The sequence below is a fragment of the Platichthys flesus genome, chromosome 6, assembly GCF_949316205.1.
Source record: "Platichthys flesus chromosome 6, fPlaFle2.1, whole genome shotgun sequence".
NCBI classification, from domain to species: Eukaryota; Metazoa; Chordata; class Actinopteri; order Pleuronectiformes; family Pleuronectidae; genus Platichthys; species Platichthys flesus.
In genome coordinates, this window is record NC_084950.1 from 5,514,120 (window position 1) to 5,533,189 (window position 19,070).

The 19,070-nt window shown below is 43.1% G+C and overlaps 3 protein-coding genes across 4 annotated transcripts; 1 reads left to right on the top strand and 2 right to left on the bottom strand.

Annotated features, from left to right (window-relative positions):
- Positions 1–888: 888 nt before the first annotated feature.
- Positions 889–6,227, bottom strand: wee2 (WEE2 oocyte meiosis inhibiting kinase). 2 transcript variants are annotated; one of them, XM_062390411.1, is made up of 12 exons: positions 6,133–6,227; positions 4,754–5,167; positions 4,441–4,649; positions 4,093–4,150; positions 3,607–3,776; positions 3,382–3,503; positions 2,839–2,985; positions 2,666–2,770; positions 2,482–2,567; positions 2,198–2,368; positions 1,942–2,090; positions 889–1,358 (listed from the first exon to the last, which is right to left on the bottom strand). In XM_062390411.1, the coding sequence occupies exons 2-12, from the start codon at positions 5,153–5,155 to the stop codon at positions 1,193–1,195; spliced, it is 1,785 nt and encodes a 594-aa protein (XP_062246395.1). In that variant the 5' UTR covers positions 5,156–5,167; positions 6,133–6,227; the 3' UTR covers positions 889–1,192. The 2 variants fall into 2 exon arrangements, with proteins under 2 accessions (XP_062246395.1, XP_062246394.1); XM_062390410.1 differs by lacking the exon at positions 6,133–6,227 and adding an exon at positions 5,621–5,678.
- Positions 6,228–6,315: 88 nt separating this feature from the next.
- Positions 6,316–13,573, top strand: dennd11 (DENN domain containing 11). Its single transcript, XM_062390412.1, has 9 exons — positions 6,316–6,742; positions 7,365–7,464; positions 8,211–8,369; positions 9,066–9,219; positions 9,319–9,457; positions 9,570–9,701; positions 9,798–9,948; positions 10,122–10,190; positions 10,646–13,573. Exons 1-9 carry the CDS (start codon positions 6,340–6,342, stop codon positions 10,839–10,841), a joined length of 1,503 nt encoding a protein of 500 aa, XP_062246396.1. The 5' UTR covers positions 6,316–6,339; the 3' UTR covers positions 10,842–13,573.
- A 1,476-nt stretch (positions 13,574–15,049) lies between these two features.
- On the bottom strand, positions 15,050–18,790 carry agk (acylglycerol kinase). Its single transcript, XM_062390655.1, has 14 exons — positions 18,549–18,790; positions 18,424–18,463; positions 17,895–17,974; positions 17,720–17,795; positions 17,501–17,626; positions 17,304–17,398; positions 17,107–17,176; positions 16,693–16,772; positions 16,537–16,594; positions 16,215–16,362; positions 16,005–16,102; positions 15,804–15,874; positions 15,595–15,679; positions 15,050–15,499 (listed from the first exon to the last, which is right to left on the bottom strand). Exons 1-14 carry the CDS (start codon positions 18,656–18,658, stop codon positions 15,365–15,367), a joined length of 1,272 nt encoding a protein of 423 aa, XP_062246639.1. The 5' UTR covers positions 18,659–18,790; the 3' UTR covers positions 15,050–15,364.
- Between the last annotated feature and the right edge of the window lie 280 nt (positions 18,791–19,070).

Here is a 19,070-nt window from a genome sequence, read left to right on the forward strand (position 1 = left end):
CTTTGTGATATTTAAAAGGGCCAGTGTGTAAGATTTATTGTGAAGGGGGGTCGATTGGCAGAAATTGAATGTAGAATAATCATAGTGAAGTTTTCACTAGTGTTGGATAAATATAAATGTAGTGGGCCTTTTATATTTAGAATAATTTATCTTGATAAAAACAAATCTGGCATATAGGGTCTGATATTTGAGTGTTTTAAACTTGGTCCAGATCCAGATACAAATCCAGATGTTGTGCATTTAAACGTGGTTTCATGAGGGGACTGTTGGGCCTTGCTGGCAGTAGGAACTCTACTGAGAACCAGTCTAGTTACAGTTGCATTAGTTGTGGGAGGAATGTACATTTGTGAAAGTTCTGTACATAAGCATAACTTTTAAAGTGTGAGGGAAATATTGTACTTTCTATTCTTACGACTGACTTTAAATATCAACATGTTGAACACACACAAATGTTTAAATATAAAATATGGTGCACCATCATAGATTAGCCTGTCAAGTGCCTCTTTAAGTCAATGTAAGAAGTAATTAAAATGCACTCCACCCTTAATCAACTACAACAGTCAAAATGTACTCAATATAAATTATTTGTAATAATAAGATGCAGACTATTTTAAACACACAGGATATGTGGTGCCAGTCTAGTTTTCAGTGGAATCACGAGCACTTCCTTTACACTGTGGTGGCTCAGTGAAGTCTTGTTGTGGTTGCAGCGTCACAGTCACACAGTTGACTGCAGCTGGAGATAAGAACAACTCTCCTCTGGAAAGTCCCTGCTTCAGCTTTGTCTAACTTATTATTATTTGTTTTTTAAGTGCTTAAACCCCAGAGAAGTTAAGACGAGACTTGTAAAGCGGTTTTAAGAAAAAGAAAAAAACTTCATCTGATAAAAATGGTTTAAAGTTTTATTTACAGTTTAAAAAAAATAAAAAAACAAGACCTCGACATTGGTCTTTAGCAGATACATGATGTTGAAACTTATCACTTGACGTTTGAAAGGATTAATCTGTGTCAAACTGATGCTGTCCAACATCCTCCAGACTTTCAGTTGCACCAGTCGTCCATCCATGATTGTCCTTTCCAGTGCCCCGTCTGGAACAGATAAGCTCGTACGGGCCTCACTTTGACATTCTGCATTTATACCACCATCTTGTTTCAGAAGGTGATACATGGGCTTCACCCCCCCCCCCCCCCATCAGATTCCATATCCAGAGACATCGTAGCTTATAGATCGAGCCGTGTTCCGACCAACAAGTCTCCTCCCTGATTTGGGTAGAGAGCCCATCTTGGCAGGAGCTTTCAGCCCAGGGGGGAGGCTCTGCTTGGGGGACAGTGCTGCCTGACGAGCTTCCTGGAGCTCTCTGAGGAGAAGGGAATTTCCATACTGTGATCAATGTGATAATTTAATAAAACAAAGTGCATAACAGTAATATGGCAGTTTTCATAAAATATGAAATTGCGCCACCTACTGGTCATTTTAGGTTAATTACTGTAATAGACTATGTAGGGGTACAGTCTCAGGCAAAATTATTAATATACAATATAAAGACAGTCCTTGGTTATCTTTATTTTATGGTATAGTACTCTAAAGCTTGTTCTGGGAGTCAAACCCTAAATATTAGAAACTGATGCCTGGGAACACTGGGTCTCATTCACCAATATTTAAGAATTTTCTTAAATTAGAAAATTTACACAAACTGCACAATTAAAAGTAAATACTAAATAACGGATTATTTTACACAAGTGTGCGTAAGATTTGTCTTCAGTGTGAGTAGATTCTGTTCTTACACAAGAAAAAAAAAACAGATAGGAAAACATTTATGAATGTTAGATTGAAGACATGGCTTCTTAATAACGGTTGGTGAATGAGACCCATTACATTCAAGCAGCTGGAGCCCAGAATCAGAGCTGCAGCTTTAATCAACCTTCATTATCCTGTCTTACTTCTCAAGCATGGCCGTCCTGAACTTCTCCACGTTGAGCTCTCTACGCAGCTGAGTGGCCAGCCTCCCAGTCCTCTCATCCCTCAACACTGTGTGCTTGCAAAGCTCCCTGGCAGATGGCCGCTTCCTTTGGTCTGGATCCAGTAACAACTGACAAGAGAAAGCAAATAATAAAACGAACCAGAGTACATCAGTTAGGACTGACATCAAAACAGGAAGCAGTGGAAATCCAAGTCTCTTCCATTCTGTTGGAGTACCTGTATAAGGCCTCTGAAGGCAGGTGAGAGCTCCTGCGCCAGCTCCGGCAGCTTCCCCTCTCGAAGGCTGTGCCACTCAGCTCCGTTCTGAGGCAGAGGAGGAGCCCCAGCTGCGAGCAGCACCGTGAGGCCCAGAGCAAAGATGTCAGCCTTGGGGAGGTGGCTGTAATCCTGGGAGGAGACAGTTTACGTAGATGTTAGGAAATTAATACTGGATCCATGATTTTTTAATACCAGCTCAGAATCCATTACTAATTTCAGTCAAGGATGGAAAACAGTTTCACCTCATGCAGGACCTCACTGGCCAGAAAGCGGCTATCCCCTTCCTCAACTTGAGGATTGCTGGTTGATGTCACGTGACCCAGATCCCCTGAAGAAAACAACAGGAGTCACAACTAACTGCCAACACACATTTAAAAAAGGAAAAAAAAAAGAAGGTAGAAACATATTTAATATCAAACGGAATACCAATTTTGAAAATGACTCCTGCGGGAGCGCTCCTGTCGTCTTCCTCCTCACTCTCCCCCTCGCCTGCCATGGTTGGGCAGGGACGCTGGCAAATAAATATATTACCTGCAGAGGTGAGACAATGTCAGAGGGTGCAAGGAAACACAAAGTCAAAACCACTGTAGAAGACCTACTTGGCTTGATGTCCAAGTGCACCAGGCCTGTGCTGTGGATGTACTTCAGACCCATGGACACTTGTAAGAGCAGATCTTTCAGCTCGGCCTCTGAGAACAGCTCACACTGCAGCCGCTTCTTCACAATGGCATCACCGAGGCTTCCACCTGGCTCAACACACACACACGTATGTACATGTCTTGGCTCAACATATTTACAACTAGTGTGGCATCACATGAACACAAACCTCCGCCAACAATCCTACACATGATTGTATTGTTCTAATAGTAGAGATATAATAGAAAAGGGAAGCGGTCTAATAATCTAAATAATTCATTTGTCATAAAAACCTGGTCCAAAGCAGTCAACATGAAAACCAATGCAACAAATTTAACAAATATCACCAGGAAAGGCTGCAGCTTAACAACAATCCATTTGCGGAATAAATAATCTTATAGTTGTGTAACCCAGCTAATAAATAAACCTTTAAACAGACACGGGTGAAAACCGTTAATCATTTAACTTGTTTTATTACGTGCTGTGGATGTTAATGTGAAACTCACCATCACAGTATTCATTCTGTATAATCATGTGATCGTCCTCTGCCCATGCTGAATAATAACGGACAACATGTGGGTGGTGTCCAAGAACAGCGTGTGCATATACCTCCTTTAGGGCCAGCTGCCTGGAAGGATGTTAAAGAAAAGGAGGTCATGGGTTCATTTGATCAAATCAGTAACCAAATAATAAAAAAGTTGGTGTGTGAGTGTGACATGGTGCTGACTCACTCGTTGGCAGAGCCGGCGAGGGGTTGCCGAGAGCGTTTTATGGCGTACCAGCAACCGTCCAGCCTCTTCACACACTTGTACACGGCCCCAAACTCGCCCACGCCGATGCACTCCAGCTCCAGGAACTCGCCCTCGTAACGTGACAGCATGAGGGTTTGGATGGCTCGTCTCTGCCAGATAAACAGACGGAGAGGCCTTGTGGTAAAAACAAACAAACAAAGATTTCCAAAAAAGGAACACAACACGTCACATCTCCAGATGATCATAGCCAGGAGAACCAGGGAGTTTCTTTGTTGTGCGACCATATAAGGAAACACTTCCACGGTTGAAGTGTGTCATTGGAGATTCCTCGGAGCTAGCAGCATGTCAGTTTTTGGACAAAACAGTGCGTGAGGAGGAAGCTGAGGATGACAAAGCTTGCTGATGAAGAGGCATCTGAGAAGGAGGGTTACATTCACCAGAAAGCATGGATGAAAATAGCTTTACCTTTCGTGGGAGGAAGGCCTCGTCGTCCTCCTCAGATGACGTTAGGCTGTGTTTCATCCTGGAAGATGGAGAAGGGCCTTTAGACCTTTGTACTGTAAAAGTGCATTTCAATGGGTTTAACAGTCAGGCCTGCAGGGTCAGGCTACTTAAAACAGGAAGATGGACTCAAACTGTTTCCATCTCCCACCACATGTCAAAAACAGCTTCACCCCTAATGGATTGTGGTAATCTACTGGTCATTTAAGTGTTTGATGTTAAAATTAACAGCTTTTAATGGGACATCGACCTCCTAATATAAATGGAGTGATTTCCCTGTAATGCGAGTGTTGACCGAATCCAAAAGTTAACCTGTGTCCATAGTCGTCATCTTCATCGCTCCTGGAGCTGCTCCTCCACTGCTGCTCACTGTTCCTGCGTACAGTGTCAGGGGTGAAGGGATTAACGTTGACCGAGGGCGCCTGGAGGAGGTTTGCAGCAGCCGAGGGGAAATGGAAGCTCCTCTGTTTGCAACTTATCTTAGAGCTTGAGCAAGGCTGGGACGACTTCGAGAGCAGACTCTGAAAAACACAGATCATCGTACAACTAACTCAAACTGGTTTGACGAGTGATAAACTCATCCAAGACTACATGGGTGCACTAAGGACAACAAGTATTCCCCCACCTTTGGCGTGCTGGGGGAGTCACAGAGCCTAAGCTTATTCCAGGAGGCGTAAGGTATGGGGCTGGTGCACTGGAAAGGGGAAGACAAGTCGTGGCTCCTGCCACGGTGGCGTTGCACTCTGGGTGTCCTGCATGCCGAGCTGGGACTGTGGATTCCGGGACTGTGGATTCTGGGACTGCAGATGCTGGGACTGCGGATTCTGGGACTGCGGAAGCTGGGACTGCGGAAGCTGGGACTCAAATTCCTTGGACTGCGGATTCCAGGACTGCGGATCCTTGGACTGCAGATCCTTGGACTACGGAGGCTGGGGGTGAAGTCATCAGAGCTGTTGTCACTGCTGTTGGCCTCCTCTCCACAACTAGAGAAGTCCAGCTGCTGGCTGATCTCCTCAAACAACGCCATCTTTCTTGGGGCCTGTAGTTTGGCAGAGGATTCCGTTAAAATCCTTCATCCAGCATAAGACTGCACTTAGAGAGCAAAAATACTTATAAGCATTAATAGTCCTACGTTTAATTCTCTTCAGGAAGATAATAGGGATAATTAACATGCATGTTTCCAATTAAAGCATCAACCTCTGAAGGAGGAAGGCCCACAAATATCCAGTGTGATTCTAGACCATTATTAACTCTTTGTTGACTTTCAGTACTAAAGAACAAGTTCCATCATGTAACCAACAGGTTAAAATAACTTATTAATTTATATTTTTAAGTCAATCCACTAACACTTTGATTTTCAGACTGAAAGTGAAAGATCAACAGATGCTTCCTACAAATAAACATCAGCGTGTGAGAGAGAGAGAGAGAGTGTGTGTGTGTGTGCGTGTGAGCTGATATTGAGTAACAAGTTGTGTTCATCCCGTTTACTCACGAACAAGTCGCAAACAGCAGCCGCACAACAACACGCTCGAATTTCGCGCGGTGTATGTAAATTACTTCCTGTTTAAATAAACTACCCCGCCCGGTTTGACCCATCGCGGTTTCTGATAGGCTGAATTTTACCTGCGCCACACACCTGGCACTGAATCAGCTGTTAATGACATTCACACATTCCATAGTTATATATAAATAAATGAATAACTTACACACATTAATATATACACTACAAATACAAATTTAAATGAACATATATCTAACTTTGCATTTACTGCAAATGTATATTAAAATGAAACATATATAAATATGCAAAAATGTTAATTAAAGTTGCAATAGAACATTTAATATATTACTAATATATCAATAGCCAATAATATATTTATTTAATATTTATTAAAACACGTTCACTGCTGCTGAACCTCATTATACATGTTTTAATACTGTATATGGTTAAAATAAATATCCTATAACCCAAATTGGGTCCATGTATTAAAAAGTAATACAGACACGTGGGCGGAAGTGACCGACGTCATCACAACAGTGAGATAGGGAGGAGAAGCAGCTCGGTCGTCAGATCCACAGAAAACACCCAGAGAGCGGCCGCAGAACATGATCCACAGCCGGCAGCAGCGCACCGTGTAACCCGCTCCATCGCACCGGACCCCGGCCTCTCTGTGTTATCTCTCCCCGTGTCCCCCCCGAGGCAGCAGCGCCATGGTGAAGCAGTCGGACCGAGCCCCGCTGCTGGACTGGGAGGAGATCCCCCCGCCGCCCGACCCCAGCCAGGCGGGCCCGCTGCAGCCGCCGCCGCTGACAGAGGACGCTCCGGAGGGGAAAAGTTCGCAGGCACCCGGCGGGACCGCGCCCGGTTCTGGGTGGGGCACCACAACAAAAGCCAAGGTCTGCAGCCCATCCAAGGCGGTCACAGCTGTTGTTGCCGGCGGGGTCCGGAGCCCAGGCCGCCCGCTGACAGATCCCCGCGGGCCGGGGTGGACTCGTCCGGAGCCTCTGGGAGCGGATCATCGTGTTCTCTTCCCCGGCCTCTCGGTGAGGGATCAGTGGGAGGAGAAGGACCAGATCGTGGCTGTGTTCGTGGTCACGTTTGATACGAGATCAGGTAAACAAGCAGAGCCTCAGAGGTTTTTATCATTCATATTAAAATAACCACAAATAATCCCTGACAGAATAGTATCCAGAATATGATATGATGTTATTGTTTTTGTTAATTCCCTTCTTATATATTCATTTGTTTGGGTTCATCAGATATTCTATCGTTAAGCCAATTTAACACAATATAGGATCAATCCAATGTGGTGAAATAACCGTTTTAGTTTTTGATGTAGTAAGAAGTGAACTTCCTTTATGAAGATTTCCAGTTTTTGCAATCTGCAGGTCTCATGCAAGAGCGAGAATAAATGAAGCAGTAACTCCAGCCCAGTAGATTCAGTTTAGTTTTTTTTCTATATATAACTGTACAGTTTTGCTCTTGTTAAACTATGGTATTGTTTGAGAACATAAAACATTTAAGAGGTCAACAGTCAGTCACCAGAGCATCAGAATCAGGATGTCAGTGGATTCACATGTGGGAGAGTTCAGTGTTTGGATAGTGACAGTAGCTGAGTCAGTGTTTTCTCACATGACCTCTTGCCACTGTAACACTTGGAGGAAGTGGTCAGAATGAAAGTTGACAGTAAATAACTGTGTGTGTGTGTGTGTGTGTGTGTGTGTGTGTGTGGCAGGGAACATGGTGGAGTGGTGCCTGCCTCACGACGTCAACCTTGACGGAGTGGAATTCAAGTCGATGGCCAGTGGCTCTCACCGGATCAACAGTGACTTCATGTAAGTGAGAGTGAAATTCAGTTTCACAGTCTAGAGCTCGACTGATACAGATTTTTTGGGGCCAATGCTGATATTCTGGGGTCCAAGATTTCTGATACCACAATTTGGCAATGTGTCCAAAATCTAAAATGTCAATATCAAACCCTTTTGAAAAATAAATATAACTGAGGCTTGAGCTTGAACCTAATTTGAAATAACTTAAGGTAAAAGGAAAACACAAATATGAAAAAATATAAAGAACTTGAATTAAGAAAATAAACGTTTTACATAAAATGTTGGGCGGGGCAATAAAAACAATATCAGCTATTATCCCCAAATAATCTTTATCAACTGCAATGGAACAAAAGTCGAATATTTCTAAATAATGTTCTTGCATTGTCTAAGCACAGAGATGAGGTAGAACACATAATTAATAATTTAATTAATAAAGAGTTTTTAAAAAAAAACTTAACTCAGGGAAAAACCCTTAATAGAAAAATATATTTTTTGATTGGTCATTTACAATGACCAATATGAAAATTGACATAGCTATTGACTAGACCATCCAGTGCAAATATAATATGATTATAAATGCATATCTTTTCTGCATTATTTATCCTAAATATAAAAATTCTCATATCTGCATACTTAGACCAAACCACCTGTGTAAGGCTGATATCCACCAGCAGATCAATTTGGGGGGGGGGGGGCTCTAGTTTAGTCTCTAGTTTCCATCTCACCGTGTTTGTTCCTGCTCTTGTTTTCAGTTATTTCCGTAAAGGCTGTTACTTCGGCCTGGCCTGCTTCGCCAACATGCCTGTGGAGAATGAGCTGGAGAGGGGGGCGAGGATGAAGTCTGTGGGGATTCTGTCTCCGTCCTACACCCTGCTCTACCGCTACATGCACTTCCTGGAGAACCAAGTCCGGTGAGTTAACAGCATGTGCAAGCTTCTCTTCACCATTAGTTCTCTCCTCACCTTGTTTTTTTCACTCCCACCAAACTGTGTTTACACATTCCTCCGTATGTGCCTACCTCCTGTCCGCACTCCTTTGTTTAAACGTTCTCATCTATTATACATGAAGCCAGAGTCCCAGTCACAGCTATCGTCACAGGAGCCCATTTACAGGCAGTTTTTGTATGAAGTCTGAGCACGGACGTGGAACAAAGCCTGACAGCGTCTCTCTTCTCCTCAGCGACTCGGTGCTGCTGCTTCAGTCCTCTCACGAAGGCTCGACTCCACATTGACTCTGTATAAAAAGGCAGTAAAACACAGCCACCATTTCAGGTTAAACACAAAGAGGCCTGACTTTAGTGATGGATACCAACAAAGCACAACCTGTAATCTTGCACCACGGAGGAAATAATTAACTTTATCTCATATTAAATGCAGGATTCTTTATATTTAAACTGTGCAGCACAGCGACAGTTGACAGATGATCAATAAACAGAAGTCTCAAAAACATATGCTCATATTCAGCTTCATGGTTTTAATTTGCATGTTCAGAAAACTCTTCAATTTCCACTATCGGCGAAATCTTTAAAGTCGTGATTCAAGAGGCTATCTTCACAAACTGAAAATGTTACAAACTCTCTTTGTCTCCCTGCTCTTCTTGTCTCGTAGACTCCAGTTGAAGTGTCCAGGCCAGTACTCTCCACTGGAGGCCTTCTACGAGGACAAGAAGGCCGTCCTTCCACCGACAGGAAATGGCCTGGTCACGGCTTGTCCGACCTGGAGTGTCACCACCATCAACCGCTGCATGCACCCGGAAATGAAGGTGCAGAAATCAACCAAACACAACTGCAGCGTTGCATGTTCTCCTCAGATTAAAGTCCCATGAAAACAACAGTATGTGTGACCGCTTGCCCTCCTGCAGATCACCCACCCTGCGGGCTGCATGTCCCAGTTCACCCAGTTCTTTGGGGAGCAGATCATGGTGCTGTGGAAGTTTGCGTTGCTGAGGAAACGTCTCCTCCTCTTCTCCCCTCCGCCTGTAGGTGTGGTCTGCTACAGGGGTGAGCAGCTCAGATATTAAGGCTTTTACACACACACAAACACACACACACACACACACAAACGCAGACACAACGAAGATGTTTGATTCTACATTTACTTGTCCTCCCTCAGTTTACTGCCTTTGCTCCCTGGCCAACGTGTCTCTACCTGGAGTCGGCGTCTCTGTGCCTGAGTTGCGTCCGTTCTTCTACATCAACATAGCCGACATCCCCACGCTGGAAACGGAGATGTCATATGTGGCCTGTGAGTGAATGTTGACTTTTTAAAAGCTAATTTACCACCATTAAAAAAAAAAATATCGATTTAAGTATAACATACAATCCCCTATCATGTGTCAAGGTACCACAGAGAAGATCTTCGAGGAGAAGAAGGAGCTGTACGACGTCTACATCGATAACCAGAATGTGAAAACACACAGGCCCCACCTGCAGCCGCTGCTCCGGCTGAACGCGGCGGACAGGGAGAAGTACAGGAAACTGAGTGAGCAGAGGTACGCCAACAAGTGGAGTTAAATGAACTGCGCCACATTTGAAATCAATATCAATTTGTGAGATCGAGTCCCCTCACATCAGCTGTTAGTGGTGGTCTGAGGTCAGCGGGTAGTGGTTTGAGGTCGTATCTCTCAGATTTCATATTGATGGATGATTACTTTCCCCCCCCCAGACAACTGCTGCTGTACTCGCAGGAGGTGGACGGAGACTGCACGTCTAACGAGGAGGATCTTTTCATCCTGTGAGTCCTCCGCAGGGTTATTCATAGTTATGTAACACAGGATGTATTTATATATTTATAAAGAGATTAACACTATGAACATTGAACTGGACTGAACCAATCGATCCTCACTAATGTAGAATACAAACCTACAGACTTTGCACTGTGCCCCCTGTATATAAGACTATCCATCTATCCATCTATCCATCTATCCATCTATCTACCTATCTATCTATCTGTCTATCCCTCCGTTTCCTCTTTTCTTACTTCCTCCTTTCCTTTTCTTTATTTTCTCCATTCCTTTTTTACTTCCCTCCTTCCTTCATTCCTTCTATCACTTACTTCCCCTCCTTTGTTCCTCTTTTCCTTTCCATCGTTCCTTCTTTCCCTCCTTCATTCTTCTATTATTTGAATATTTTAATGTGATTCGGGGGACCACCGCCTGATGCTGTTTTTCTTCAATCCTCCACTCGTAGATTCTTCATGGAGCTGAACAACCGCATCTTCCAGACCCTGTCCGAGGTGGCAGGGAGCTCCGACCCCACCCTGACCGCTGATCACGTGAGAGCCATGGGGCTGGATCCCCAGTGTGACCGCTCCTTCCTGGTCGACCTGCTGGAGGTGTACGGTATCGACGTCGCCCTGGTCATAGATAACCTCTGTTGCTCCTGAGCCCCCCCCCCCCCTTCTCCTCACTCAGCCTGGGAATCTCAGGACATCACTGGATTATCTGTGCCTTCAAGGCCCACGCACACCAAGACACTGAAGACACTGCCTCCACCCTGGGGCTTCATCTGTCGCCTGCTGTACTCTGCTGGGTGTGTGTTACCCCCCCCCCCCCCCCCCGTGTTTGTGTCTCATCTGACCTGTAGAGACCGTTTCCAGCCGGTGTGTGTAAAAAAGGACACTGAGCGTTGATGCGCCTGTTCACGGGGGAGGATCAATTCCTGCCCGGCAGACAGCGCACGCCCCTTAGAGCCTTCCACCTCTTCCATCACTTCTGTGACTCCTTGTCTGCTCTTGACTGACTCAGATTCCCAGCTCACGTGGCTAGGCTTTAAGCACTGGAAAACATAAACCTGTCTGGATAGGGCCTGGTCATCGCAGCAGGACGCTCAGCCGCTCTCTGGTGCCCCCCCGTCAAAGAAAGTGACACATTCACAGTCCTCCAGCTTCGGTCGTCACTTGCGCTTTCTCCGGAGAACACATTCACATGATTTGGACAAGTTTTTAAAAGCCAGGGTTTAATTTGAGTCCTTCAAAAACCTTTTGTTTGAAATTCCTAGCCACCGTGACGTGTGACAAATTCAACGACGTCAGATCCTCTGCTGTTATACCATACGTGGGTGTTGGAGATATGTTCCTTGCTCTTGTGAAGCTACTCTTTGAAAGCTTTGTGACCACTTAATTTGCCTTTTCAAAAAAAAGAAAGCAATAGGAGTCTGTGTCGGCTGAAGGTATCGGCCTTTTTTCATGTAGATGCAGACGCACAGTCGTTGCTGAAAACCTCTTTTTCATTAAGTATAATTACTCTGAAGGGAAAAGCTGTTATAAATACTTCCATCACTTCGATGCACCTTCAACACGAGTGTCTCTGTTTGATCCCAGTTCCAGTCAAAGCTTTGTCGGGGGTGTTTTGTCGTGTGTTGTGTCTCTTACTTGGAAAAAGGACTGATTAATGAATGTGTCTCTATAACACTTAACTTATCATGAATGCTGCACCAAGTTCACCACTGGACTGTTTCCTGCTGCGCACAGTGATCATGCTTAACTGTAATGTGTGTGTTTTTTATTAAGATGCTATGTTTATGAGCCAGCAAGTGGTCGTGTAGTCAAGGATTATTTTGTGTAATTTTTGTGTGTGTGTTGTTGCAAAACTGTATCCAGGCTTCCACTGTACACAGAGTCTGGTTGGATATCTCTAGTGATCCCAGTGGATGAAGAGTCCTTGATGGAGCCGTTTGGAGTTTCCTTGTTTGTCAGCCTCAAACAGCTCCCCCTCTTCTTGTCTGCATTCGTGACAAAGACTCCTTTGTGTTTTTTGTTTTTTTTTAGATCTGCTAATGTCATGTTTAGGGCTGAGCTGGAAGCTTTGACTCCTCCTCTACGGGTGCATTCACAGAAAGGCCCCTGTCTGTTCCCGCTGAGGGCTTCTCTGGGTTCTTTTCATCGCGGCCCCTTTCAGAGGCTCCGGCTCCAGAGACGGGCCAACTGTGTGTTTGTGAAGGCTGCTGGCAGACCCGGTTGTGTTCGTCCATCTCATTGTCAGAGTGATGATCTGTTCCACATTGGAACACATGAGGAAGTCGTCGATGCCTCGTATATATATATATTCAGTGCAGTGGTTCTCAACCTTGTCGTGGGCCCCCTGATGGACACTGTCATTCCCTCCGCCAAGGTTACGTCTGCGATTGTCTGTTAGGAATGAACACATGAAATACTTTGATCCGGATCAGGGGACGAATCCAGCAGTTTTATTTGTATTGCTTTCTCTAAAATTCCGAGATAGGTGCAGTGTGACATTTTGTCCAGAGCCAATTTGAAAGAATGTGGATCTAGTGAATTTAAATGCGGTTTTACAAAGTGACAGTTGGGCCTTGGCGGAGGTAGTGAATACTTGGTAATGTGTCCTCTGAGGAAGAACACTGGAGAAAAGCCTAATTGTTATTCCGACAAAAAAATAGTCCCCAAAGTATTTCGTTTTTTTTTAAATGTCACATTCTAAACAGGCTCTTCCAGGGGCCACAGGTTGAGAATTGCAAATTGTATAGTCTGTACTTTGAGAAAAGAAAGTGTTGTGTATATGAAAGAAAAGGACACTTGTGCTTTGTTGTTTCAATGGGGCCTTAAAAGACATGTGACCTTCTCACGTCAAAGCAGCGAGCGACTCACTCGGCATTATTTGTTGAAAGATTAAGTTCGTTGTTCCGAGCTCCTCTGAATGTCCTTACTGTCTCCAGTGGAACCTGTCGCCTCTTGTTTGCTCGTCAGGGGACATGTTTTCTTATCTCCGACAGTGTTTGCTCTACAGGTGTACGTTTGATGTAAAAAAAACAAAAGGGAACGTACACACCACGTTGCCACTGTATAAAATGCCTTCTGTGTGGAGTCGCCTGCAGCCGGGCAGCAGCCGAGCGAATCCGCTTGTACAGCGCGTCACTACTGATTGTCAGAGACAGCAGACGTATTGCACACATGCAGCAGCACATCCAAATAGTTGTAACCGTTTATCTTCTCGATTGTAACGTGATTCAAAGTTTATTCAAAGAATAACGAGTAAGTCTTCACCTTTTACTAATGTGAAATCCTGTCAGTAATAATGTACACGTCAACTCAATAGCATGAGCAACTGTTAAATTCACTGTACTGCCATCGTAAGACAATAAAACACTGATACTGGTTAAGAGCTTTCTAATCCTCTGCTTCTTCAGTCTTCTTTATAATCCTGGTCTGCCCTTTGTGAAAAACTGTTTAACCTTAATAGCAGCTTCAAGATGTGTTTGATGGTTCACTGAGTTGGAAGATGGAGAATGTTTCCTCTATCATTCCCACTCTTCACCCTGAATGTCTGCTCTTGCTCTTGGTAATTTTGACTGAAAGCTTCAATTACCAGAGCCAGGTCCAGCCAGTAGAGGAGTGATGGTGAGCTGTAGATCAGTTTAAAAGATTAAGAAGTCGTTAGAAACCAGCGTTTATCTCCAATATTCATCAAAGAAATTTAAAATATGAAGACTTTTTAACAGAGTTTGGTGGATTTGTTACATCGGCAGATCTTCCAGTTCAGGAAAACGAGGATCATGGGTAATATCCATTCAGTCGTGTTTCAGATCAGTGAGAGGGACGACGCAGTCAGAGAATCAACTTGATTTTTTCTTTACGCCCAACAGACTTAATCTCTACATGTGCCTGCAGAGGGCGCTGTCGCTCAATACCAGTTATTTAGTGTGGCTCTACGGGAAAGCAGCAAATAACAACGAAGTAAAAGCAGCAATAAAAACACATTATTCAAGGTAACAGATGTATATTTAAAATTGTACTTAAAGTGCAGTAGTTAGTGGATCCATATTTTTAGCAGACTATACTTTAAGTTTCAAAGGTAAAAGTTATCACGAGCAGAGAAATGTGTCTATGAGTGTTATGAGTGTTAACTATAAAGTATTTTATTATTTAAATATTTGCATAAAATTTGACCGTTGTAGTTGATTATTTCTCCTTATATTCCCTTATTTAATTCATAAGAACCGATAAGAACGCACCATATTTTGTATACAGCAACTTAATATTCAAACTGACTCATAACTAAAGCTGTAAAATAAAGGTGTCTGAGTAAAAAGTACAATATTTTGCTCAAGTAAATTAAAATTTAACTTAGATACAGTAGCCAAGTAAAATGTACACTCCACCTCAATGTATTTTTAAAGATGTCAAATAAATAGTAAAATAAAACCAAGAACATCCAATGCAATCCTAAACAACCAAATATATGAATCACAAAATCAAAAAATCACACCATCTGTTGCCTCAGACACAGACTCACCGAGCTCACTGCCAAACTCCTGATCACACGCCTGCAGAATAGTTCTTTTTTTCATGTTCATCTATGAGCTTCCCCGACGGTCCAGTCTCCTCTTCATCCCAGCAGCCGCTCGCATCATGCAACTTGTGTTTGGCCAGTTTAATTATCCTTTCTGTCTCGATGACAACTGGTCCATCACACTGGTCCTTTGTCCTCTCACCTCAGTGGTGGAACTTCAGCTTCATCTTTTACTTCCCACCCTCTCACCTCCAGCCCTCCAACAAACGCCTGTGCCTCTTAAACCAGGCGTCTGCTAGATGTTAACCTGTGGTCACACTGGTATAAAAAACACTTTGCACGGAACTGGACAGACATTTTTATTGGCCAAGTTCAGATATGAGGGATATAGTAAATAATCCAGCAAAAAAGTCCTTGTAAGACAAACTATACATGTGTTTTTAGTTTAGAGAAACAAAGTCTTGGTCCTTTAACAATAAACAATCTGTAAATCAATCCTCTTCATAACAGTTAAAAATAATAATAACATTTATGTTAATAAGTAGTAAAACAGATTGTACGGACCGTCAGCACTTCCTGACCGATTGACGAACACGTGTTTCATGATTTCTTTTTGTGTTTGTTCTGCTTATTCTCGTCCTCCTTGTGATTCTAAAGGTCATCACAGCGTCTGGGACATGAGCTGCTCCCTGCGCTCTGCGCTGATGAAGAAGCGCAGTTTCCTCGGTAACAGCCTTATCTCCACGGGCATGGCCTCATACTCCTCGTTGTCGATGTTGTAGAAGCCGGTCGTGCCCTTTGGGGTTAGAATACAAAGTTAAATGCCAACACAAAAACAAACACACAAGCAATAAAACTATATAAAAAAAAAATCACTTCAGGGATTCTGACCTCGGGCAGCTGCAGCTGTAGAGCGCTGACTTCCAGTTTTGTGGCGTTTTTTGTGAAAACAGTTGAGTCCTCATCTTTCTTTTTCCTATAGTGACGAATATTTACTTTCTTTTACTTACATTTCCATAAACATGAACCTTTACATAAAGTGTATGGCCTCAATAATGTTTTGTTTGCAACAAACTTTAAATAATACTTTAACTACTGACCCGACAGTGATAAACTCGCCCACGGTGAAGTCGTTCGGCTCTGCACAGATCATCAGGGAGTCATTCACCCGCTGCAGGTTCAAATAAATAGAAAGAATCATGATTAATGATGAGGTTTAATGGAATCACATCAACATAAAATGCTCCTGTTTTATAAGACTGGGAACGAGGTGTTACCAGTACGGTTATTTTTGGACTCACCGTCTCCATAGGGTTTTTGTTGTGTGTTTGGATGAACAGCTCTAAAGTAGACAGCTTCTTCTCCTCCCACTTCTCCGGCTCTTCCACTTTTGGAGGCTCTGAGCAAACACACACACACGGAAACAACACAAAAATATAACTGTTAAATCCAGTGTTCTGCTGAGTTGTGAGGATAATATATAACCAAAGCATCAACACCATCTCACTGACCTTCCACAGGCGGGCTCCAGTAGTTTTTCAGTCTGCGGGCGATGCGGTTGAGCAGATTTGGCCTGGTGGGCTTATATAAGGGCAGGTCAGGGGGCCGGAGGCTGGGGGCCAAGTAGGATATTGATGCTTCCCGGACCAGGGGCCACTCCTGAGGGATATTTAATGACAATGTGTGATTCAAATACATCACACAGATACATAACAACTCATTAAAAGCAACGTGAATACATCATAAAAACCTCGACAACAGAATTTTAAAGCAGAATGACTTGATGTGAATGACATGGCTTCCCAGTATCACAGAGCTGACATATCACCTCACCTTTAAAGTACTAAACCAATGTGCTGCATTTGACTTCAGTGGCCCGAGGTACCAATACCTGAAGGGAAATATCATAGTTAATCAGGCCTACATTATGTATCATGGATTATGTCATTATCAGTAAACATGGTATCAGTCAGAACAAAGTAATCTTACTTGCTGATTTTTGAAGCCACATCTCTGAAAGCTCCCCAACGCAAACCCGTCAGAGCAAAGACCGGCTGATCTGTCTCCCCCTGAGAACCACACAAGTTTAAATTCCTGTTCATGTGATAAAAACTTCATTTAATAATTCAACCCAAGAATAAAATCATTCACAAAGGCGTTATATATTTCAATTATCCTGAGAATTACATGTTGTAGGTTGTGAAATTTTTTTCAAGCAAATGTAGGCTCAAGTTTTAAGTTGTAGTGTACTAATATCTAAGTAAACATAGGGTCAATGGTATTTTTAAATAGGCCGGGAAGTTATGGCACAGTTTCATGAAATTATCTTTTGATTTGACTTGAAAAAAAATATGTACAATGTATTTTTGAGGCTTTGCAAAGTGGAACAAACCAGTTCCTTACTTGAATTTGTAAGACATCTAGAGGCACAGTTTCTCCCTTCAGTATCGACAGAGTTGCAGATGTAATGTCCCTGGAAATGTTAAAAAGGCAAAAAGATTAGTGCAAGTTACTCATGAGGAAATCAATACTGACCCCTCATGGGGTTGTAAGATGACAGCATTCAGATCTGTGGGGATGGTTCTGATCACATTACTTACTGGACCTTGTTGTTACTAAGGAGGTGAAGACTCGGACTCAGGGTATTGTGAGATCCCAGTGGAATGAATCCGATCGGCATGTTGCTGAAAGTTTCCTATATTACGATAAATAACAACAGAAAAAGAAAACAAAATGTAGTCTGGTCTCATTTATCTGTAAACCACAATAAAATGACAATTACTGCCATTACACCTACTTGATCTGGCCTTCTCAGTAACCCTGTGATGACTTCCTGTAAGGTGCCATCTCCTCCGGCTACAATCAGCATGTCTGTGTGTTCCATCAGCTCGATCATCTTTTTCGCCTGGCCTTCATAGTCCGTCTGTGTATAAGGAGACAGTATAAAGTCATGAAGCCACACAATTGAAACCCAAGCAGAGCAACTAAAACCTGAAAACTAAAAAGCAAATGATACCTTTACAACTGTGACCTCCACACCAGCCAGGTGTAAAATAGGAGCAGCATTCTTTTCAAACAGTTTGCTGGCTTTGCTGAGGGAGATTTTGAGACAGAGAGGGAAAACAAAAACAGTAAGAATGGTGTCCCAGCTGAACTGTCAGAGACATGTTTGGAGATGTGTCTCTTCTCACCCATTACAGGCTGCAGGGTTCATGATGACCATCGCTTTCCTCAGCCGCTCCTGAGGTGTAATCAGCTGACGCCCAAATTCCTGAAAGAGATTTTGATGAGAAGGACTATGGGCACTTGAGGCTTAATTGTATCACTCACAGAATATGTACTTCGTGTCCTACAATCTGGACATCTTGGACTACAACCTGCACTTCTTGGACTACAATATGTATTTCATGGACAAGGATTCTTATTTCATGGACTACAAACTTTACTTCAAGGACATATTACAGTTGTGCAATAGAATGTGGATTTATGGACCATATTGCCCAAGGACATAAACAGTCTTTGTTTTAGTAACATATAGCAGAAATAGAATAGATAGATAGATAGATGAATAGATAGATGGATAGATAGATAGATAGATAGATAGATAGATAGATGAACAGATAGTTAAATACAACATGATTATAACAATATTAAGAGACAAATAAAAGTAGTTTCTGTTATATTTTGTATGGATTATTTCTGACAGATCTCGTGTCTTACCCTGGCCACTAGACACGCCTCCCTCCGCAGAATGCTGTCACTAATGGGTTAAAACACAAGATGTCAGACAAGTAAACAGCCTCGATGTTTAAAAACGTGTAAACACCATTTACAGAGACACTCACCAGTGTTTGCCATACAGCCAGTAGCTTCCGTATGACAGGACGCACGCAGCGAACGTGGATTTCTTCCAGTGGTTCCTCAGGGTCCGAAACACTTTCACCACCCGAGCCATATTTGTTCCGATTTGAGTTCCCGGTGTTTGTTGACACGCTGCTACATTTACTCACAGTTCAGCATCGCAGCGGTCACAAGGCTCACATCTGTCAGTTTAGCGTGGACATGTTGGAGTAACGTCAAAAACAGTTCGGACCAACGCGAGGCGGAACCAATGTTTCTTGCTCTGACGTAGTTCAGCGGGAAGGAAAGAGATGTTCTCAATCGAGGCGCCACAGAAAAATCTAATTTAATGAGAATTTAATTAATATGATTTTAAATCTGACACATTTAATAGTTAAACCGGTGAAATGACTTTGATTGAATCTGCATCGGTAAACTTCAATTTCCGTCCGGGCACAGAGCTCTGCCGGGCCGAGGACCCCGCCTGAAGGAAATTACAGACTTGCAGCGATGTTTAAAAATATAGG

Excerpts from the sequence above, each read along its gene's own strand:
- agk (XM_062390655.1), bottom strand. The coding sequence starts at position 18,658 with ATGGCTCGGGTGGTGAAAGTGTTTCGGACCCTGAGGAACCACTGGAAG. Across the intron at positions 18,464-18,548 it reads TGGCTGTATGGCAAACACTG|TGACAGCATTCTGCGGAGGG; the intron begins GTGAGTGTCTCT and ends TTAACCCATTAG. Across the intron at positions 16,103-16,214 it reads CTGGAGCCCGCCTGTGGAAG|AGCCTCCAAAAGTGGAAGAG; the intron begins GTCAGTGAGATG and ends GTGTTTGCTCAG.
- dennd11 (XM_062390412.1), top strand. The coding sequence starts at position 6,340 with ATGGTGAAGCAGTCGGACCGAGCCCCGCTGCTGGACTGGGAGGAGATC. Across the intron at positions 6,743-7,364 it reads CACGTTTGATACGAGATCAG|GGAACATGGTGGAGTGGTGC; the intron begins GTAAACAAGCAG and ends TGTGTGTGGCAG. Across the intron at positions 10,191-10,645 it reads GAGGAGGATCTTTTCATCCT|ATTCTTCATGGAGCTGAACA; the intron begins GTGAGTCCTCCG and ends CTCCACTCGTAG.
- wee2 (XM_062390411.1), bottom strand. The coding sequence starts at position 5,155 with ATGGCGTTGTTTGAGGAGATCAGCCAGCAGCTGGACTTCTCTAGTTGT. Across the intron at positions 4,151-4,440 it reads GATGACGACTATGGACACAG|GATGAAACACAGCCTAACGT; the intron begins GTTAACTTTTGG and ends TCCATCTTCCAG. Across the intron at positions 2,568-2,665 it reads AGGAGTCATTTTCAAAATTG|GGGATCTGGGTCACGTGACA; the intron begins GTATTCCGTTTG and ends TGTTTTCTTCAG.